This window comes from Podarcis pityusensis (genome assembly GCF_964106645.2).
Source record: "Podarcis pityusensis genome assembly, chromosome: 5".
Classification (NCBI taxonomy): domain Eukaryota; kingdom Metazoa; phylum Chordata; class Lepidosauria; order Squamata; family Lacertidae; genus Podarcis; species Podarcis pityusensis.
Window position 1 is genome coordinate 27,657,071 of NC_138032.1, and position 21,535 is coordinate 27,678,605.

At 43.9% G+C, this 21,535-nt stretch overlaps 1 protein-coding gene and 1 long non-coding RNA gene across 2 annotated transcripts in view; one reads left to right on the plus strand and one right to left on the minus strand.

Annotated features, from left to right (window-relative positions):
* ATP1B3 (ATPase Na+/K+ transporting subunit beta 3) overlaps window positions 1–15,648 on the minus strand; it is a 33,531-nt gene extending 17,883 nt beyond the window's left edge. The window contains exon 1 of the mRNA XM_081008315.1: window positions 15,376–15,648. Within this exon, the coding sequence (XP_080864441.1) occupies window positions 15,376–15,484 (109 nt within the window). The 5' untranslated portion in view covers window positions 15,485–15,648. The remainder of the gene's footprint in view (window positions 1–15,375) is intronic.
* Window positions 15,649–15,840: 192 nt separating this feature from the next.
* Window positions 15,841–17,485, plus strand: LOC308478554. The gene is made up of 2 exons (XR_013987147.1): window positions 15,841–16,193; window positions 16,773–17,485. It is a non-coding gene; the product is annotated as an uncharacterized lncRNA (long non-coding RNA).
* Window positions 17,486–21,535: the final 4,050 nt, after the last annotated feature.

Genomic DNA, 21,535 nt, shown 5'->3' on the forward strand with positions numbered 1-21,535 from the left:
GAAGCTGTATTATTTAGAAATGATTTTGTAGTAGATGCAGAAGAAAAATTTCTGCTACAGCAACATTCCCCGAGTATTGTGCATACCTTACCAACCAACCTGGTGGGCAGAAATAGTTTTGCATTTAAATTAAATGCAATTAAATGCTAGTGTGCAAGATGAACACCAAGTTACAACACTGTGTTATCTAGCAGCTCAGCCACTTGGTTGCCCCAACTAATGAAACCCTTATGTCAATGGTCCATTACAGCACTGATGGGAAAACATGAGCAGGTTTTGGGGAACAGAAATGTATAAGGCAGCACCATTACAATTGCAGCCTCCTGCCCCCACTGGACATGCAGTTACCAGCACATCTGCAACATATCTATTAGCACACATACAGTGGGGGTATTATATGTTCCAGAACACACCATACGTGTGTTCTGGAACATATAATAAGGGTTAATATTTAATATGTTGTTTGCTCAATAACTTGTTTAGGGAAACATAAAATTCACAGGGGTAGCCAACATGGTGCCCTCCAGACGTTGCTGGCCTATAACTCCCATAAGCCCTTGCCGTGGACAGTGGTCAGGGATGATGAGAGCTGTAGTCCAACATATGGAAGGCACCACATTGGCTACCTGATCTAGCACATGACTTGAAGAACCAGATATGGCTATTTCCTCTTACAATGCTTTCTTGGCAAAAATTGTTCTTGCCCCCATCCAGCTCCTAATAGCCCTACTGTGGGGAGGAAGGGAAAGTGAGGTACAATGTGAACACATGCCTTTTTGTCCACTGGAGGGCTAAAAGCAGCTGGAGGAGGGAACATTTTCATTAGAGAAGATCATATGAGAGAAAGTGCCGCAACTCCATCTAATGCAACACAGACCTTTATCAGAGATCGTCTACCCACAAAACATACTTAAATATTCAAATCAAGTGTATTTAGGGTAAAGATTATTAAAAAGCAATATATTAAAAAGTTTGAAAGAACAAAAAAATGAAATAGGCAGACATAGATTCTACAACACAGAGTCTGATAAAGACAAAGCAAGATGTCCATGCAGCTGTTTCTTGGAGCCTTGAAGGGCTATTATCAGAGACAGCAGAGATAAGATGAGTTGGGTTATTATCTGGCCTTGACTGCTGTTTTCATCACATGCTCAATTCCAGGGGGGAGGAAGAACCATAAATGAAAGGAAGTTGATGGTACTGTACTATGGCAACACATATGCTTAATTACTGGCATGTATGTGTGTGTATGTGCATGCCTGTGTGTGGTTGCCAAGTGTGCAGCTGTGTATGACTAGTGTGTGTGCACAAGTTTGCAAATGTTCCTAAGCTCCCAAAGAGGTTAGCAGCCCCTGCAATAAGCTATAATTAATGATCACTCGTGGTTAACAAGCTGACTTGTTAAAAAATACATTTTGCTGGTGCAGCTGACACAGCCAGCTGTGGTTAATGGAAAAAAGAAACAAAAACCTCCAAACTCTTCCTCATAGCCATTCCAGGGGAAGGCCATAGCTTAGTGGAAGAGCACACGATTTGCATGTAAAAGGCCCCAGGTTCAATTACTGGTTTCTCCAGGTAATGCTGGGAAAGACTGCTGCCTGAAACCCTAGAAAGTCACTCTCAAGTCAATCTTAACAGTACTGAGATAGTTGGACTAATGGTCTGACCTGGTATAAGGAAGCTTCCCATTTTCCTGTGAGAAGCAAGCAGGGTTTAGTATAATGTTCAGCTGCAGCTGTTTGTCAGTCATCCAGGTGGGACAGGAGTACAAGCTCATTCATACACAGCTGCATACATTATCTCTTACAATCTCCCACCTTCAGATGGCTGCATATTGCTTTAAGTATGTTGTAAGAGCTAGCTAGTGTTACAAGGGAAAAACTCAAAAGTACCCTAGTTTGGTTTGAAAACATTTGATAGGTTGTGGTGTGTTGTTTCAGCTTGTGCTGTTTAGGTGCCTTGAGTTCTCCCACTGCAAAGTTTTGGAATCTTCACTGCTACACACGTTTTCACCCTACAGTTTAGCTCAGAGGTTTTTCAACCTTTTTGACTCCACGGCTCCCTTGACCAACTACTACATTCTTTCTGTGGCTCCCCTGTGGGGAAACATGCTCTGAGCCTCAGAAGCCCAGTTATGTCACCCATTGCCTACAAAGCCAGCAGCCTCCCTTGTGGAGTGTTCCCCCAGTCTCTTCTGCTCCTCTCTTTGGGAATACTCCAGACAGCCAACGCCTCTCTGAGCTGCCCCCCCCAAGAGAGATGCCCCCTCACACCGCCCCACAGGGGCCCCTGGGAAGAGAATGCCCCCAGCCTAAGCAGCCCCATGGAGACTAGCCAAAGCTAAACATGAAGCAAACAGCCACACAAGCCTTGGGGGGGGGGGGGGAGAGATGTGAGAGGGCATCAGAAGAGGGAGGAACAATGGCCAGTGTTGCCCGTGGCACCCCTGACTATCATTCAAGGCAACCAAGGGTGCCACAGCACACTGGCTGAAAACCACTGGTCTAGCTTACTCTCTGCTTAAACCACTAGCTGCTGTTCAGCATGGCTCTGGGAGCAGTTTACAAAAAAAGACAAAATTAAACATTTTTTGAAAATCCAAACCACCAAGCTGCAGCAAGCCATTCAAAATCCAGCAGAAATCAGAATTAAAAGACCTGGGCAAATAAAATGTCTTCCACAACAACAACAACAAAATGAGGGTATCTCCAGGCAAGCCTCTGTAAAGAGTGTTAAGGCCAAAGTGCCACGACTGAAATGTCCTGTCTCCAGCCATCACCCACTCACTACAGCGAGGGGGGCATACACAAAGCAGGGCCTCTGAGACCAATCTTAATGGTTAGCATACTGACTGTCCTTTCTTTTAGGAAAGCTGTAAGGGAGATCTGATAGAGATGTATAGAATTATGGAAAGTGTGGAGAATGTCCATTTAGACTTTCCTCCCTCTCACAAAATACCACCTCACCCGAGGCCATCTAATGAAGCTGAATGCTGGAAGCTTTGGTCTAGTCCAGAAGGGCTCCTCTTACGTAGCATTTGTCATGACGAAGCAGCAGTACGCACCTATAATTCATAACCCAACACACACCACTTATAGTCATTCAAATTTCTCATTAATGCTTATGGTTAAAGGGGCTGCTTTCCGAAGTTTATGGGAGTTATCAATGACAGCAAAACTAACAGTGGCAGCCTCTGAAGGTTCTCCTAATTACACTTTGAATGTCATTCAAATAGTCAGAACAGGTGTGATCCTTACCCTCACTTCTCATTATTCAATGGAATTGATGGGGCTAGTACAGAATTTAATATTTAATCATTCCTATTAGTTCTTCTCTTTAGATACTGAAGCTTTTGTAAGACAGGGATATAAAGAATTGGAGATTTAAGTAACAGAAGAGCCTGAAATAGCAACTACTGGATAGCCAACATGATGGCCTCTAGTTGATGGTTGATCTAATTGGTCATCTTTCCTGATTACTGGTCATGCTAGCTGAGGCAGGCAACACATACACTATTGCTGACGGTAAAATGTATGCAACATTAGTTCAGAGAGGGAAGGAAAATTAGGTGGAATTTGTTCTTCGCATTTTGAAATTGACAAGTTAACTAATATGTAACTGTTGAATTTATTATTACTGATTGTTAGTGGGAAACTAACACAGTCTTCCTGCCCCCCAAACATCCATACACAATTCCCTCCCACAAACTCCTGTCTAACAGCTTTCCATAAACACTTCTCTCTACCATCTCAAATTATTCAACTCCCTTGCCTCAGGCAGATGGTCTGTTCTTTGCACTCACCCCTAATCATGCCTTTTGTAGTAAGGTAAAGGGACCCCCGACCATTAGGTCCAGTTGTGACTGACTCTAGGGTTGCGGCGCTCATCTCGCTTTATTGGTCAAGGGAGCCGGTGTACAGCTTCCAGGTCATGTGGCCTGCATGACTAAGCTGCTTCTGGCGAACCAGAGCAGTGCACAGAAACGCCGTTTACCTTCCCGCCGGAGCGGTACCTATTTATCTACTTGCACTTTGATGTGCTTTCGAACTGCTAGGTTGGCAGGACCAGGGACCGAGCAACAGGAGCTCACCCTGTTGCGGGGATTCAAACCGCTGACCTTCTGATTGGCAAGTCCTAGGCTCTGTGGTTTAACCCACAGCGCCACCCACGTCCCTAGTACTAGTACTAGTAATAATATTTACTATTATTATTATTTTATTATTTATACCCCGCCCATCTGGCTGGGTTTCCCCAGCCACACTGGGCAGCTTACAGCATATCAAAAAACATAAAAACATCAAGTGTTAAAAACATGCCTGGCTAAAGCCCAACAGGAACCATTTTTAATACTAAGGCGAAAAGGCCAGTAAACATAGTGTTTCCTTCCACAAAAGCCCACTCCAGATTCTGCTCTCTGCCTCCAACTCTCTTTTAAAAAAGCATTTTTAGCCTGCTCTTTAACTGAAAATGCTCCTAGAGAAGCTTAAAAAAAATCAGAAGTAAGGTTGTAAGGCAGGTGGCAAGGACTACCTGAAAGACATGACACAAGGAAAAGAGGATAGGAATGAAGGGGGGGGGGGGAGAGAAGCAAACTCAAGCACCAGTTCTTTAAAATCAGCCTCAATGCAGAATACAGCATCTTGCAACTTCCTTTTCTTTCCTAGAGAAAAAGGGGAGAAGAAAGGCAACAGCATTCTGCTCCAAGCCCAGGGCTTCAGGAAAGGGAGGAGGTTTATGACAGGAAAGAACAGCAGAAAAAAGCAGGCATGAGAAAGATATAAAATGGTACAAGCCACTCCTCTGTAGGATTGTGGGGATATTTCTGATGCTCTAACATACCAGCAGTTGCTTTTTTTTTAAAGGCAGGGCTGTGTACCTCAGCAACTTGTTGGAGGTTGATCTTGAACTTCTGAACACCAGAATGAAATGCACAATCTCCATGGTAACTGTGGTTGTGCAATGAGCAGTCTCAGGCTGGTCAAGATATTTTTGTTCATTTCCCTCTTTTTTCCTCAAGTTCACAAACTAATATTTTTCTGAATACCTGCTGAATCTGCAAAATTTGCCAGAATCCTCAACTTGTCTGTGGTGGCCCTCTTTCACTGCTGTGTTGAGAGAAGTTCACTATTGGATACAGCAATGAAATAATGATGGCTCTTGCATAGGATGTAAAGCATCTCTCATGAAAGCTCACTTTTCTAGATATATAGTAAACGGTGAAGTAACTGTACTTATAAACGGGACTGGAAGATAAGTGTATGTTTAAACTTTAAAGTAATTTTAACAGTTAAAAGCTGGCTTTATAGGTCAGAAGCATCGCCATGAATTGTGTTTAGAAGCAAACTAACGGTCCCTAAGCTCTTTATGATCTACATGCAACAATCCAAGGAAATTACCAACGTATGAACAACAATGCCAAGATCCTTGGCCTCAGGAAGGCACACTGCAACTCAGACGTTGACCATGCAACTCTTCTGGACACATCTACAATAAAAAAATATTGTAGCTTGCAAACTCCCCACTTCAAGGGAAATGTGACAACCCCCCCCCCCAGCCAAAACAAGCAAAACAAGGGGAGAGATTAACAACAGGAAAATAAGAGGAAAGGCTGCATTTTGAAATGGAGCATACATAGCTCCGCTGCTATCCAGACTGGATGGTCAGCTTTATTAAGTAGATGTTAAGACTTTCCAGAGGATAGCCGTGTTAGTCTGTTGAAACAAAAAGTTTTGTGAAACTTGAAGGCAAATAGATCGTGGACTAAGCTTTTGCGGACTACAGCAACCGATGATGTGGATGTGGATGTAGTCCTAGTCTTTAAGGTGCCACGAGACACTCTGCAGTGCACTTTCATTCCCTACCAGCAAATGTTTGGGCTTGCATTCTTCGGCAGGCAGTTTCAACAAGAGTTTTGCATTGACTGCAGAACAATGAAAACACCAGTATCCTATGGATATATGTAATTAATGATAAAAAGTCATGAAGATCTATTAATTGGTTTTATCAATTCTTAGGAACACAGGATTTTTTTTTGGGGGGGGGGGAATCCACTGCCCTAAAAAGACTGAGATTTAATTTAGCATGTTCAATGTTGGCTAAGTAGGGGGGGGGAATGCTTTGAAGTGTGCCAGGTTAATTTTACGTGCTGGATAGGTCTGAAAAAATAGCCAAGAGTATTGGAACAGAAATATTTGAGATAGATAGATAGACAGATGATAGATATCTCATGCTTAATGTGGATTCAATGTTATATTCAAACAAAATCAGAACTTTAGTTATTTTTACTGAAATCCTTGTAAGCAATAGCATACTTTCCCTATATTAGTTAGCAAAGAAAAAAATGAGACACTGAAAACTGTTAACATAGCAATTCTAGTTTGCTTGAGGAGGTCTGCATGTTGGTGTGTGCTTCCTAGGAATCACCTGGATTTTTAAAAATAGATTTGACTGTTATTGCATCCATGAAATACTTTGACATGTTACTTAGTTAAGCTACTAATTTTGTATGACAAATCATTTCTCAAAATGGATGCTTTCATGCAGTGAAGTACAGAAGACAAATCACTGCTTACTATATAACTGGGCTGAATCCATCATCATGTGAATGTGTTCAGCTTATGCAACCTTCCTTTCCTCCCTCTTACAGTTCCTCACAGCCCCACACCCAAATCTGCTCTATAGGGTCTCTTAAACCTCTGGAGTGGAAGTGAAGGGCTCCGGTGGCGGGGGGGGGGGGGGAGAAGAGGAATGGAAGTCCCACGGCAGAAGCAGAACTCTGTTCCACTAATGCACAGACACCAATGGAAACAATCTTTGTGGGATAGCATCATCGACTGACCAGGGACTCCACAATCAGAGAATAATCTGAATTAAATAAACCATCTTAACTAGGATGCAAGTTCTCAAATTGTGGCTAGGAAAGTGTTTTCTACAGAATGTAGAAGCAAACATACTGTACATATTGTTACAGAAAACAAACATATATACAGTTCTAAGATTTTTGGATGATGCTAACAGCAAACAAGTGACAATCATTTTTATTATATATTGTATCATGACAGTTCCCAACGTTCTGAAATAACTTCTCAATAAAGCACATGTGCATGTGTGCATATGCACAGACAGAATGCTCCTGGAGGCCATGGCTGGTTCAAGGAATTGATCTGGAATGAATAAATGTTCTTTCAAGCCAAGATAATAGACTCAACAATGAACAAGAAGATGGGAGAACTACCCACCTTAAACTCTTTCCCTTCCTATACATCACTGAGCTTCTTGCAGCATAATCTCCAGCAAGCAAAGTAAATGGAGACAGAAAGACCACACTAGCCTTGTACTTAACAATCTGACTGGGTAGCCATATACAGTGGAACCTCGTGTTACGTACCGTCCTCCTTGCAAACGCTGCGGGTTACGAGCTCCACTAACAAGTAGATGCCCCTTGTTGCGAACTTTGCCCCAGGATGTGAGCAGAAGTTGCACGCCGGCAGCAGCGGGAGGCACCATTAGTGAAAGCGCACCTCATGTTACGAGCAGTTTCGGGTTACAAACGGACCTCCAGAACTGAACGCATAAAGTTTGTAACCGGAGGTACCACTGTATGACTAGGAATTCAATGCAGGTGACAGAATGGGAAGGACAGATCACTCCATACCCTCTGTCAGTCCACCTGGCCCCTGCTGGTAACCCGTTCCTCAGCTTTATTCCCTTGCCCCCCCAGTCTGTTTGTTAATAGGCATTTTAAACTACTCTGCTAATAGGCTAGTAGCCTGCATTTTGATACTAGTCACAGAAACAGCCAGTAAGGACACATGGACGTCTAGTCCCCTAGCCGGCTAGTAAAAAAATATAGAAAAGACTGCAGGCAAGTAATTTTTGCAGGCTTATTTACAAGGCTGTATCACACATTTCCCAAACTCATACAAGATTCCTGAAAGACTAGTGATCAGTGCTGCTAACCAGTATGCTACAATAGGCAGAGAATTTGGAGCTGGTACATATCAATGCCATTTTCCTCTCAATAATCATAGTAGCTGAGCTGAAATGCTGCCTTTGCTCTGACACCCTTTCACCTTAAGCAATGCTTCCCCCAAAAGTCATTAAAACCCAATATAACAGCTTTGGCATCTTTCCAGATGGGTTTATTGGACAGGGAACATGCAGTCTTTACAACTCCATAACTTTACAAATGCCCTAGGTTGGGTACAAATGCCCTTCCCCAGTATATTAACTATAAGGAAGTTACCTTTCCCATGATCTAGCCTCGAGAGTAGAAAAAAAATAAAGGTATTTAAAGCAGCAACTCAAATCACCATGAGAACCACCATTTAAATCAAGTTCCCTCTTTATAAATCAGGTATTTCCTAACCAAAGTGCACTTTAACGGGCTATAATAATTCAGACACTGATATACAGATAGTTGTATACTATCTAGGAATTACTTTTTTAAAAATCACCTTTTTTGTTTATACAGCCCATATGCCTTTTGGCATGCAGTATTTGCTGTTTAGAGATGAGAACAAGGGCACCAAGCAAAAACATTTGCATGGAATTGATATATGCATAGATATTTCCAAAAACAAGTGCTGAGAATTTAATGGACAGATCAATATCTTTCTGCAAAATGTAAGACTGCCATTCAAAAGTAACACTTCATTAATCATTTTTGGACAGCAAACTTCCCATTAATTTGTAGGTAGTTTACTTGCAGACATTTATTTTCCCGGCTTCTAGCCTGAGATGAATCCACAGGGAATGTGCCCTCCAAGCCCAGCTCCCTATACACTCACTTTAGGCTTCAGGTTGGCCTTATGCTTTCCTTCAGCCAGTTCACATTTCTATCCCTGGGGAACTGAAGGCTCATGCCTGTGCAGCACTCAGCACCCTTCAATTTTTGGTAGATGAAGGAAGCAGCACTTGCTCCAATGATTGGCTGGTAGACTATTTCATAATTTGAAAAGTGAGCACATTGAATAGGTCAAGCACTGGGCAATATCAACACTGTAGGAACTCAATAGATAATGCTGATGAGGTACAGGAAGTTATTTCAAGAAGCCAAGTACACTACATGTAACTTGCAAGTTTCCGGTTCCCAATGTTAACCACATTATGAACCACAATATTAGTCGCACCTGCTGTGCAAATTCCTAATTTGTCTAAAACATTTATCTTGGTGTGTTAACTGGCTTGATCATTCCTTCAAAAATAATCAATAAGATGTCACAGGCAGTTTAAATGCTTTCATTTTATTGTATTTTAAAAGCTGTGACCCATATAACAGTTTTGCAACCTCAATATTTCATCCGTAACTTGGATAATTGTTTTCTCTAAAAGCATAAATAAAAATAAAAATTCAACCTGCAGTAATATGCACAAAGAACTAATGTTTCATGAATATATGTCCGATATATGGCAATGTTTATTGGAAAATTTGGGGGGGGGGGGAAGGTTTTCTGGCACAAGACCTGTGACCAAATTCATTTATAAGGGACCCCTGACCATTAGGTCCAATCGTGACCGACTCTGGGGTTGCGGTGCTCATCTCGCTTTATTGGCCAAGGGAGCCGGCGTACAGCTTCCGGGTCATGTGGCCAGCATGACTAAGCCACTTCTGGCGAACCAGTGCAGCACACGGAAACACCGTTTATCTTCCCACCAGAGCGGTACCTATTTATCTACAGTGGTACCTCGGGTTAAGTACTTAATTCATTCCGGGGGTCTGTACTTAACCTGAAACTGTTCTTAACCTGAAGCACCACTTTAGCTAATGGGGCCTCCTGCTGCTGCCGCACCGCCAGAGCACAATTTCTGTTCTCATCCTGAAGCAAAGTTCTTAACCTGAAGCACTATTTCTGGGTTAGCGGAGTCTGTAACCTGAAGCGTATGTAACCCGAGGTACCACTGCACTTGCACTTGAACTGCTAGGTTGGCAGAATTCATTTATAGATACCCACAAATAAATGCCTCCAAAGCAAGACCCTGTGCATATGCCACTTTAGTATGCATTCACAAATTTCAGGTCATCATCACGTCCGTATGGTAACTACTAATTTATGCTTAACTGTGGCAACACTCTAATTGTTTCTTTTTAAACCCAACATTTATCATCACTGGCAGGTGAGAGAAATGCCACAGGAGTTTCCTGTGTTTGTGGTGTTTATTTTAAATTATATTAGAAATTTCAGTAACACTTTGTGTTCAAGGCTGTCTTCAATCTTTTACAGGATTCCCTGAAGCATCTGCCCCAGGCGCACAGCTGCAATAAAATATGTCTCTCCCATATTGGTCTCTACAGCCACAGCAGGCACTGTAACTCTCCAAGGGTTTGACTTTACCCCCAATGGTGCATTCCTCCTTTGTCTCTCGAGACAGATGGATGCCAAACAACTCTTCCCTGAAGCAAGGCAAGAAACCTTCTGCTAAATTTTTGTATCTCTATATGAGACTCCACCCACCTGCCATGTTTTGCCCACAGGGTGACCCTCATAAGGATCTGGCCTGTGGAACCAAAAAACCTCCCCATCCTAGATGAACTTATTCAACCTAGCTAGGGAGACCCAATCAGGCTAGGCCTGCCACCATGATGAATCTGAGGGGAAGCATGGTGGGGCTCTAGTAGAGAAATACAAATTCTACACTTTTCTAAACCTACCAAATTTAAGTCACTGATAATTAACCTTAAAAAGATATCCAATTGCTAAACGTACTAACACATAAAAATACTATCTTTCTTCTAAAAGCAATAACATCTGTCCACCCAACTTATCTAGCGGGAAAATTAAATTATCAGGGAAGAAATTATGACATTCCTAAAAGGTGGTTTAAATGATACTTGGGACAACACATTTATGTGAAGTAAGTTTCACACTGTGGTGTTACATTGGTCAAAGCAAATGTTGCGTGTGCATTTCAAGTAACATTACATTTTCTTAGTGCTAAGAACTTCAAAGAAGAGAACACAGTTAAAAATACAGATATTTCTTTTTATTTGGGAGCAGGGAGTATGTTTTGTGGCCAGCATAGCACACTCAACTAACTTAGGTTTTACTGCCCTAAGCTAACCTGATTTTGTTCCTACTATAACATTTCTTGCCAATTCACCAAATGAAAAAACAAAACTACCAACACACAAAGGGTGATTAAGCTATTGCCTATTTTGTTGAAGAGATCAGTCTCTGAACTTTAGAGGGGGGGGGGGATAAAGAAATTCTGAGTCATCTCGCATGTTATACTTGTGGCTGTTTTACGCATGTGAAAAATGCCATTTGCAAAAACTCTTGCCAGATAATGAAACCCTGAAAAATATCTTTAAAATTATATGGTTGGCATCTGTCTGTCTTGGGAGACAATGGAGGAGTGTGCCTTTGGGGGTGAGGTCAAGCTGTTGGAAGGTTGCAGCACCTAATCTGGCTGTAAAACATATTAATTATATATGAAAATGAATAATGGAGCTATAGGTTAACATTTTCATGGCATTACACCATCTCTCTTTAAATCCAGTAGTGCATGTAAAGTATTTTTTATGGATTAAATTCATAATTCACCTGAAAGGGACCTCATGGATCATGTAGTCCAACCTACTGCAGTGCAGGAATCACAGCTTACAGAATTCCTAACAGGTGGCCATCCATCTGCTTTAAAACCTCCAATGAAGGAGAGTCCAACACCTCCCAAGGCAGTCTGTTCCAAACCCTCCTGAACCAAAGAGGATCTAAATGGCTCTTGTAGAAGAAACATTCCCATCAGGAAACAAGTAACAAGGGGAGCCCAAACCCCTGTCCAGTGCTGGATGCAGCTCTACCCACAGAGCTTCATGCCCAAAACAAGGAGCTGCAGAGGCTGGTGGCCAAGCCAGAGACTCATATCTGCTCCACATGCCCCACCCAAACCCTGGGAGGACTCCCAACCACTGCACAGGCGGGGCTCTGAGCAGATGCAATAGGCTCTCACTTCTGCAACATGCTGGGTCAATGGCGGGCAGGCTGTTCCCAAAGCCACAGAAGCATGCCTGCCTATCTGGCCTGGTCACCCTCCAGTGGGTCAAGGGGTCCCTCCCTCCCTGCCAGAACAGCAAGAGGAAGATCCCCTCAGGAACCTGTAACTCCTTCATCTGCCTTCACTTAGGTTCATGTATGGGAACGACTTAAATTATGGCACTCTAGGAATTAAAAAACTGTAGCAACTGTGGATGTAAAGAGTTGTGGGGTTTTTTTTTTAAGAGTACAGCAAATGCATGACACACACACACATTATGACATGGTTAGAGCAAAACAAGTTACAGCTAAAAGAAAAGCGGCAGGAGAAAAGCTGAACTATGACTTGGGCTTCTTATATGTGCTCAAAGACTGAAAACTGTGCTATGCAATACACCTCAAGCATTTTGACTTATACCCTTTCACAGAATAAAGATTGTTTTTAATCCTTCCCCATCCCTCTGCGCCTTGATTGAGTTTCTCCTTCCCCACAGATCCACAACAGCAGCAGAAAGATCAAAAGTGGATGAAAAGATAACAGAGCTGGAAAGTTGAGGTTCATTAACTCTTTTACTGTGAGATTTCAAGGGATACACAACCCCTGGCTGATAAAAAAATTATCTTGGCTATCTGCTTTTCTACAAGGCTGAGAATATCCACTAAAATAGAATAGCCAAGAGGAATGGCTAAAAAAAATGGCGGGGGGGGGGGGCTTTGCAGTAGGAAAGTTAACATTGTCTCTTACACAGTACTGCTTAAGCAGCACCCACAACCTGCATATGCAGAACCTCAGGACTTTATTTTCTCATCTATACACACTGCAAGTTTGCAAGTGTAGGTAAACTGCTTTTAGGCATAAGTTGCTCTGGAAGCACCTTACACAGTGATAGGAATGGTTGAAGTGTTTTAAATAATTGAATCACAATTTGAGGTTTCAACTTCATAACTCCAGATAAGCCAAAAGCTACTGGAAATTTTCCCTTCTCCATTAGCAGCAACACAGAACTGAGAACAGTTTCAGTTTGTACAGGCAAAACCGTTTTCCTCCTATGAGGAATTGTTTCTAATTCCTCTCAATTTCTCTCCCCACCTTCTGTAAAAAGTGTATTTTGAAAATTCCAGTTAATTACAAAGTATTTCAAAAATTCCAGAAATTAGAATGCCAATTGGATTCTACCCATCAATTTACTCTCTCTCTCTCTCTCTCTCTCTGTGTGTGTGTGTGTGTGTGTGTGTGTAAAATGTACTTTAGTCATATTTAGAAATATATAGTATTCTGAGCTATTCAAATAAACTTCATCATTCAACTTTTCCATGCCCACATGTACAATAGACATTAAGCAGGAATTGTATTCTAGAGTGTCATGGAATAATCCCTCATCATCAATGCCAGCAACGTACAGCAACCCTATCGTAAAACTTACCATCACTTTAAAAAATACTGTTAAAATTAACAATTATCCAAAGTACTGTTTATGAAATTTATTCTTTAAATTATAAAATATCATTTTCCCAAAGTAACAAATTATTCAAACATCACAATATAAACGTCCCAGTCAACACAGCCACAGACCAACACTGCTTGCACAAGAAGTATGAACAATTACATGTTAAGTGTTTAAGTACTTTTCATAATTAGTGGAAACTGTATCAGCATGCATTCCTCTGTCCTCATTTTTTTACCACTTCCCACTTGCTCAACCCACACACTTGAAAGAAACCTAGTGATTGGTGTGCCTGTCTGAGAGGAGTGGATAGTGGAAATTTCCTCTCCACTCTTCATTTTGCAAAGTAACTAGGAGGATTTTATTTCCATGTGAATGGAAAGGCTCACAACACAGCCAGCCCTCTTCTGCCTGACATGTATACTCTGCTTTGGGTTCTTCTTCCTTATTTCAGAGCATGTGCCCAAAGCTCATACTGTATACTAACAAAATGAGCAAGAGTATAGTCCACACTGCACTGTACCCAACAGTCAAATACTCGGTGACTCTGGTTTGCTACACCTCAGCTGCACAGTTTTTATATAATTTATTGTTTTAAGCCACCTTGGATGGGCATTGTCTGGAATGGGGGCTTGGAAGTACTGTACTTTAAATAAGCAATTTCTCTCCCATGATTCTAAAGGCAATTCTCTGCAAGTTCCTCAATTTATACTTCCTTTAAAAGAAAACCCAAGGAAACCTCGCCCTTTGGACAAAACTGGGTAAGGAAGGGGGGGGGGACACAACTATAACCTGGATGAAAGTATCAACCCGTCCCTCCTCTTTCTTTCTTTCTTTCTCTCTCTCTCTCTCTCTCTCTCTCTCTGTGTGTGTGTGTGTGTGTCTGTGTATACACACACACACACACACACACACACACACGTGTGTGTGTGTGTGTGTGTGAGAGAGAGAGAGAGAGAGACTGAATCCAAACTAACTAACGTCGACAGAACAAAAGCGTGTTTGAAAAATAATGAGGGAAGAAAAGAGCGCTTGAGAAGTTCTGATGAAGGAAGAAGGCACATGCCTGCTTGGCGGCTTTTCAAACACCCACGGGAGTTAGCCTAAGCTGGATGGGAGTTACCTACTGGTGGAACCAAAAACGCTGCAGAAAATAAAAGAGAAAACAGACATCCTGTTCTGAAGCCTTTCCCCCCGCCACCCGAGCGCAGCCGGCGGCAGGAGCGTGGCGAGAGCTCCCGGCGCGAAAAAAGAGATGCAACAGCCCCCGGGAGGAGCGCACCCACGAGGGGAAATCCTTTCCTCCTCCCTATCCCGCCCCACCGCCCCTCTCCCTCTCTCTCTCACTGACATGGGGCGAGAGTGGGGGGTGGGGGACTCCCTAAGAGGACCCTGCCCCGTCCACGCTGACGCAGCTTGCCAGGAAGGAGGAGCCTGGCAACGGCAGAAGGTGGTCCCTCCGTAACCCCCGACGGTGGGGAGCAGCGGGGGGGGGGGAGAGGGAGGGAGGAAAAGCTAAGGAAGGCGGCGAGAGTCAGCTGGGGACACGAGCTAAGAAAACAGGGCCCCCCCTCCTCACAACGGGCCCCTACTAGTCGGCTCCCCTGAGGCGGCGAGGCGAGGGAGGAGGGGGAAGGCGGCAGGCGAAGCCACCTCTTTGGTGGGTCTGAGGAGATGATGATGCCGCCGCCGCCTCCTCCTCCTCCCGCTGTCACGTTCGGGTGGTCTATTTTTAGACGCGGGCAAGGCGCGCGCAAGAGCCGCTCCCGGCCCGTTGCTGCTGCCGCCCGCCCGCCCGCCCGCCTCGTGGCCCCCTCGCCAGCTGAGGGAGGGAGAGAGACGGAGAAGGAGAGAGATGCGTGATGGGCAAGGCAAGCGCCCGCCGCGCCTCTCACCGCCCCTCGTGCCGGCCGCCCCCTCCCCTCCCTTCCCCGCGCGCGCTCGCTCGCCCTCCTCACCCCAGCTCTTGGCCGTTCGCCCCAGGAACTCGCCGCTGTTGGGGTTGTAGATGAACCGCCGCCACTCGGCCATAGACTGGCTGAAGGGCTTCTTCTCCTCCTTGGCCATAGCGAGAGAGAGAGAGGCTGGAAAGAGAGGGAGCTCGGCGGTTCGCGGGCGGCGGTTTTTCCCCTGCCGAAACAACAGCGGCTCCTCAGAACCGCTAAGTAACTCTCCCTCAGGCGCCCGGCGGGAGAGCAGAAGAGAGGAAAAGGAAAGAGGGGCTGGGCCAGTCGCACGCACCGAGCAAAACTACTCGCGCCGCCTCTTTCCACCTCCTACGTCAGAACCCGCCCCAGCCAATCGCCGCGCGGCCGAGGACGCCCCGAGCGCGCCCGCCCATCGCGCACCCCCGCAGCGCCACCTGCTGGAGGGATATGGCGGCGGAAAGGGCTTGGGCGCGCGAGCGAGCGGGGCGGGGGGAGGCCGGCTGGTCCGGAGGCGCCCGCGCGCTCATAGCGGCCCACGAGTGCCCGCCTCCTGCGTGTCAGGGATGCGGAGTCTCAAGCACGCCATCCTCCCGTTTAATATTCTTCCCCCATGCATCACGTAAGGGTCTTCCCGCCGAAAGAGCAGCCTCATGCCGTCAACGGAAGATCCAGGGGGGACAAGAGACAAATGTTCAATTTTTCACACTTTGAGGGACAACTCCCGTCCCGTGACCATATATGGCATGAAATGTTGCAATACCCGTGTTGGAAGGAGTATGGTTAAAGATGCGCGCTTCATCTGTGCCTCCAGGCTCTAGATGTTGCGAAATGTTGTAGCCTAGAAAACGGTAGGTAAAGAAACGCATGGGCTTCCTCCCAGCTCCTTCATGCAGAACTGTACAGGATGTTTGCCTCAGGTCAGAATTACATGTTGGCAGCTAGAGCGGTAGACGGAGGCCCTGGGCGTTTAACACCCACAGTACATGCAAATATATATTCAAGACTTTTAATCTCTTCCTGGTGTGAAGATCTGAAATTCTGCCTCTTAAGCTAAACCGATAAAAGATGAAAGTTAACAATCCTAAAATGGCAACGGTGGTGTACTATCCGACCTGGGGCAGACTTTGGTAATATGGCCCTCAATATTTCTTATCTTCACAATAATTCAGACTCATTGAAGAGGTAATTGTATCAAGAGGTAATTGTATCAAGTGTTGGCAAATAACTAGTTTGCAGTTCTGAAAGAACTGAAAAGTAAATGTTTTATCAATTAACCAATATTCCCATCCAAATATTAAACTGACACTAAACTGAAAAGTCTCTCTATATTTTCCTGTTCTCTTTCACTTTAATTTCTTTCTTCCTAGACTCTTAACTGCCTTGCCTCATGACCTCTCACTCATTCTAAGTGTCTCTTCCTTCTTCAGGTTCTAATCACTGCCTTGGGATGTTCCTGTCGATCACAAGCAACTCCTCATCAATGAACAAGTATTGCTGGCTCAGGCCAAAGTAGCCTGGCATCCTGTTCTCACAGTGGCTAACTGGATGCCTATGGGAACTCCATAAACAGGACCTGAGCACAATTCAGAACATACAGTACTGCCTCAGACAATGGAGACAGAACATAGCCATCATGGCTAGTAGCCATTAATTTGTCTATACCAGGGGTCTGCAACCTTTAAGACAAAAAGAGCCACTTGGACCGAAGGAAAAAAACCTGGGAGCCGCAAAACCATTGCGACATTTAAAACAGTGGGGAGTGTCGGGGCACACAATGCGCCTCCTCCCCTCGCCAGTATCCACCCCGGAGCCGCGGCAAAGGTGTAAAAGAGCCACATGCGGCTCCGGAGCCGCGGGTTGCTGACCCCTCGTCTATACCTTTCTTAAAGCCACCCAAGTTGATGGGCATCACTACATCTTGCGTGAGAGAATTCTATGGCTTATCTATGTGATATATGAAGAAGTACATTGTTTTTTCCTGTCCTGAATCTTCCAACATTCAGCTTCACTGTCTAGGCCCCAAACCTAGTCTTACAAGTGAGGGACTTTCTCCAACCTTATATAAGCTATATTAAGTCCACTGCTTACTCCAAATGTTGTAACCTTTCCTCATAGTGGAGTTGCTTCATCCTCTTTTTCACTTTGATTGCCCTTTTTCTGTACACTTCCCAGCTCTGAAAGGGCTTGTGGGTATTGCACACCCCTCCCCACTTCTTGCAGTCAACACCATTGATTTTCCACCAGCTTCCTGAAGGCACTCTTACCAGAACTTTTTGTTCCTCAGGTGTGCATTTGACTTCAGCACCTTTCTCTGGCAAACAATTTATGGATAACAGTGCAGGTGGAGATTGTGTATGATCACTTGCTATTTGTCATAGCTGGGTGGGTAGCAGTAGTCCTACATGAATAAGTTGTTTTAGGTTTACTTCCAATTATAAGCAGGATGCAAACTGGAACTTTCACAGCAGAACAAATAAATTTTCCAATGTTACCTATGGGGCACTCATTGGTTCTAGGTGTTAACAGAATAAAAGAGTAGGACCAGGCTTGCAAGCAAAGTGTCTCTGTGGGAAAGGCCATGAGGAAATACAAGAACCTCTGGAGGACCACAGGTTCCTCATCCCTAGGATGCACAGATTATAGTCTTGCACTGGTTTAGAAAGGGTGAGGGGCAAGCATATAAAGCACCAAAAATGATGGAGGGGGGAAGTATGTCAAGAAAAGCTTCCGCAGACTCACCCATTAATTCACCACTGTCCATAGGACAATCTCTTCCAAATCACATGCCACACTGTAGCCATGTTTAATGGGGGGAAGGCACCTCAGAGGGGTTTGGCAGACCTCTTTCTGAGGTGCCTCTCCCCCTCCGTTAAACTTTGCCACAGCTGCATTTACAGTAGCGTGAACACACTTCAGAAAGCGCTTTGCCAACCTCCCTCCATTAAACAGCTCACCTGGGCAACTTGCACTTCTTGCTTATTTGCCTGCCTGCCATTTTGTCATCATGCTGGAGTTGGCATGGCCACACAAACCATTGGCCACACAAACTGAAGCATGATGGCAGCCTTAGATTTTTATGTATACAGGAAAATTGATAACTCTACCTCCTCCTATGAAGCCTTCCCAGTATGCCCATATTACACAGAGAACTGTGTGTGTCACAAGACCCAGAGTTCTGCTGTGATTGAGTTTGGATCGGTAAGAGGAGGAAGATTAAAGTGGAGGTGCTGAATGGTGGGAACCTGAGCTGGAGGCGGGAAGACCTCCTTCTTCTGCCCCAACCTCTGCCTCTTTGGAAGGAGAGCCTTCCTGCAAAGCAGAGAGCCCCAGTGGATACTGGGGAGGGCCAGGAGGCAGCAGTGACTAAATAGGAATGTGAACAGCAGAGTGCAATCCTGTCACCTAGAACCAGGTACTGTCTTTGCAGATTGGACTGAACCCACTCACCCTAACACACATTTGTATCAGGATTACACATTTGTAATCCTGATATCCCCGCTAGTTTGAGTAAGTTTGGCAAGTGAGTGTGCCATTCCTCATCTTTAAAAGCTTGGCAGGCAGGGCATGGAGAGTTGACAACATTGTCATTTCCATCTATTGATGAACTTTTTGCCTTGTTCCTGAACTCCTGAATCATGTCCCCTGAGCTCTATGTCTGCTGCCAAGTCTGTTCCATTACTTGCCTAAATAAATATCTCTTTCTTGCTCCCAAGTAAGAGCCTTTGTCTGTGTGTATTGGGTAGAAGCGAGACAGTGTGGCCAAATTACGGTTAAGGTTTTTGCATGCTAATAGGTAACAGTGTTAATTGTTATATGTCATCTCTGCATGCAGACACTCAGAGCTGTTTTCTTCCGACAACTAATTTTGCTGTCACTGGTACATGACACAGAGCAAAATGGTGTCTTCCATTGCAGATGCAGGTCTTGCTGTCATCATACAACTGTCCAACTTTCATTGGCTATAGGAACATAGCAAATGTTAAAGTTGTAGCCTTTGGAGGACTGATGGAACTTCTTGGACAGCATCATTGCAATACTGCCAGCAAGCAAAGGATCATTAAAACTACTATGTATATGCCCTCTTGCCATGAGATTTATATGTGCATGCAATTATCTAGAATGTTTTTGTCAGCACTGTAGAGAAAATTGCAGATTAAGCCTGGTCTAGATGGCAATCTGATACAAGCAAAAGAGCTTCCTATACTAGCAGCCTTCATTTGAAAGTCTCGTGATAAGGAGTCGCTCTGAGAAAATGTTATGTCTGAAAGAGACAGAGAGAGAAAGAGAAATATCAGGGGGGGGAATGCACTACAATTAAATTGGTTCTAGTACAACTGTAACAAAAGAAAGCCTACTTGTATGAGTGGCAGTTATTAAAAATAATACAGGAGCTGAAATCCTGCTGAGAAAGAAGACCTTTGTTTATAGAGTTGGAGAGGACACATAAGACATTTTCAAACTAAAGGTGCCTGAAAGCATGTACTTGAATCTATATTTATGTCCCTAAATAGTCTGAAGACTTAAAATAGTAACTGTCTTTCTGAAATGTCTATACGTACTGTTCTTGGAATTAAAAATATTAACAGCTTTTTCCCTCTTTCTTTCTTCACAGTCCTCTAAACACACACACACACACACCCACACACCCTAATTATTTTCCATGGCATTTGGACTACTTCGTACCAGAGAGGCTTTGCCTCAGGTCAACGTTAAATTTTTAGCTGAGACCAAGAAACCACATTTTTCTATACTCATATATGAAAACACAAACATTGAATACAAGATCAAGAAAAATTATGGCCTAATATAATTCTATCAAATCCCAAAAATGGAGTGTTAAATCAAACTTAGCATTTATCTTTGCTCCAACATGAAAAAACTGAAAAAGTAGCAAATAGCATTTTTTAAAAAAGAACATGATGCAAAACAATTATTTTGTTGGTCAGCTGATGGAATTGGGTTTTACTGCAGCTAAAGACTGAGACTGGCTGCAATTCTGTACCCACTCTCCCACAAATAAGCCCATGGAGGACTTTTTTGCAGACATGTATAGGATCACACTGTTAATGTACTAGTGGAGAAAAAGGATTCAGAGACACAGAGATCCTATGCTGTGCAAGAGGACACTCACTGCCAGGGGTTAAAGAACAAGTTAAAAATAGAAAGAGAATTCTCCCTCCCTCATCTCTTGGCAAGCAGCTCTTCCTGCAAAATCCCATCCCTCTTTGCTGAGAAAGGATGGGTGTTTTTCACAAGTAGCACGGGTAGCACTTTTTATTCTAGAAGGTATCACTGCTGGATCTTGCTATCACACATTAAAACACACGTGTGTGTGTGTGTGTGTGTGTGTGTGTGTTTAATGCATTAACTTTTTCACCAATGTAGCTTTATATATTTCAGATGCAGGGAATGCAAAAAATAATTTGAGCCTCATTACCCATCAACATGACTTTAAACACCTTTCCTCATTTAACTGTATCCATTGCACACTTATATGAATAGTCCTTTGCAGAGCCTTGCAGCCTTCTGATCAGCTTTCCTGATCCTTCTCTTCTCTCTTCACATTCTCCAAACATGCATACCAAGTAAAGCACAGAAGCTGCACACACCCTATACCTTTAAAGCACATTTCCCCTCTCAAATAATTCTGGGCCCTGTAGGTTGCTGGGAATTATACTTCTGAGAGGGGTAAACTACAGCTCTCAGAATTCATTGAACAGAAAATGTGCTTCAGATTTTCTTTAAAGGTGTAGGGTGTTTGCAGCTTCAGCAAAACACAGGTGTTGCAACAAGAATGTGTTATCACATTCCAATGGCTTCTTACTGTAAGGCAGAAATTTAAACAGACAGAGGATGTATGTTAATGTGGTGGTTTTTAAAATTCTATCTGAGCCACCCAGAGGTCACATGTTATTAAGGGGCCGTAGAAATATAGAAAAATTAAACAATGTTGAAACGAGGATAGAGGTGGACTCAAGCATTTTGCTGGTTAGTCATTGTAATTATGCTGCCACAGGCTGATCCTAATCTATTTTAAAATGCTGTTTTGTGCTGTAGTCTAAACCACAGAACCTAGGGCTTGCCGATCAGAAGGTCGGCGGTTTGAATCCCCGCAACGGGGTGAGCGCCCGTTGCTCGGTCCCAGCTCCTGCCAACCTAGCAGTTCGAAAGCACGTCAAAGTGCAAGTAG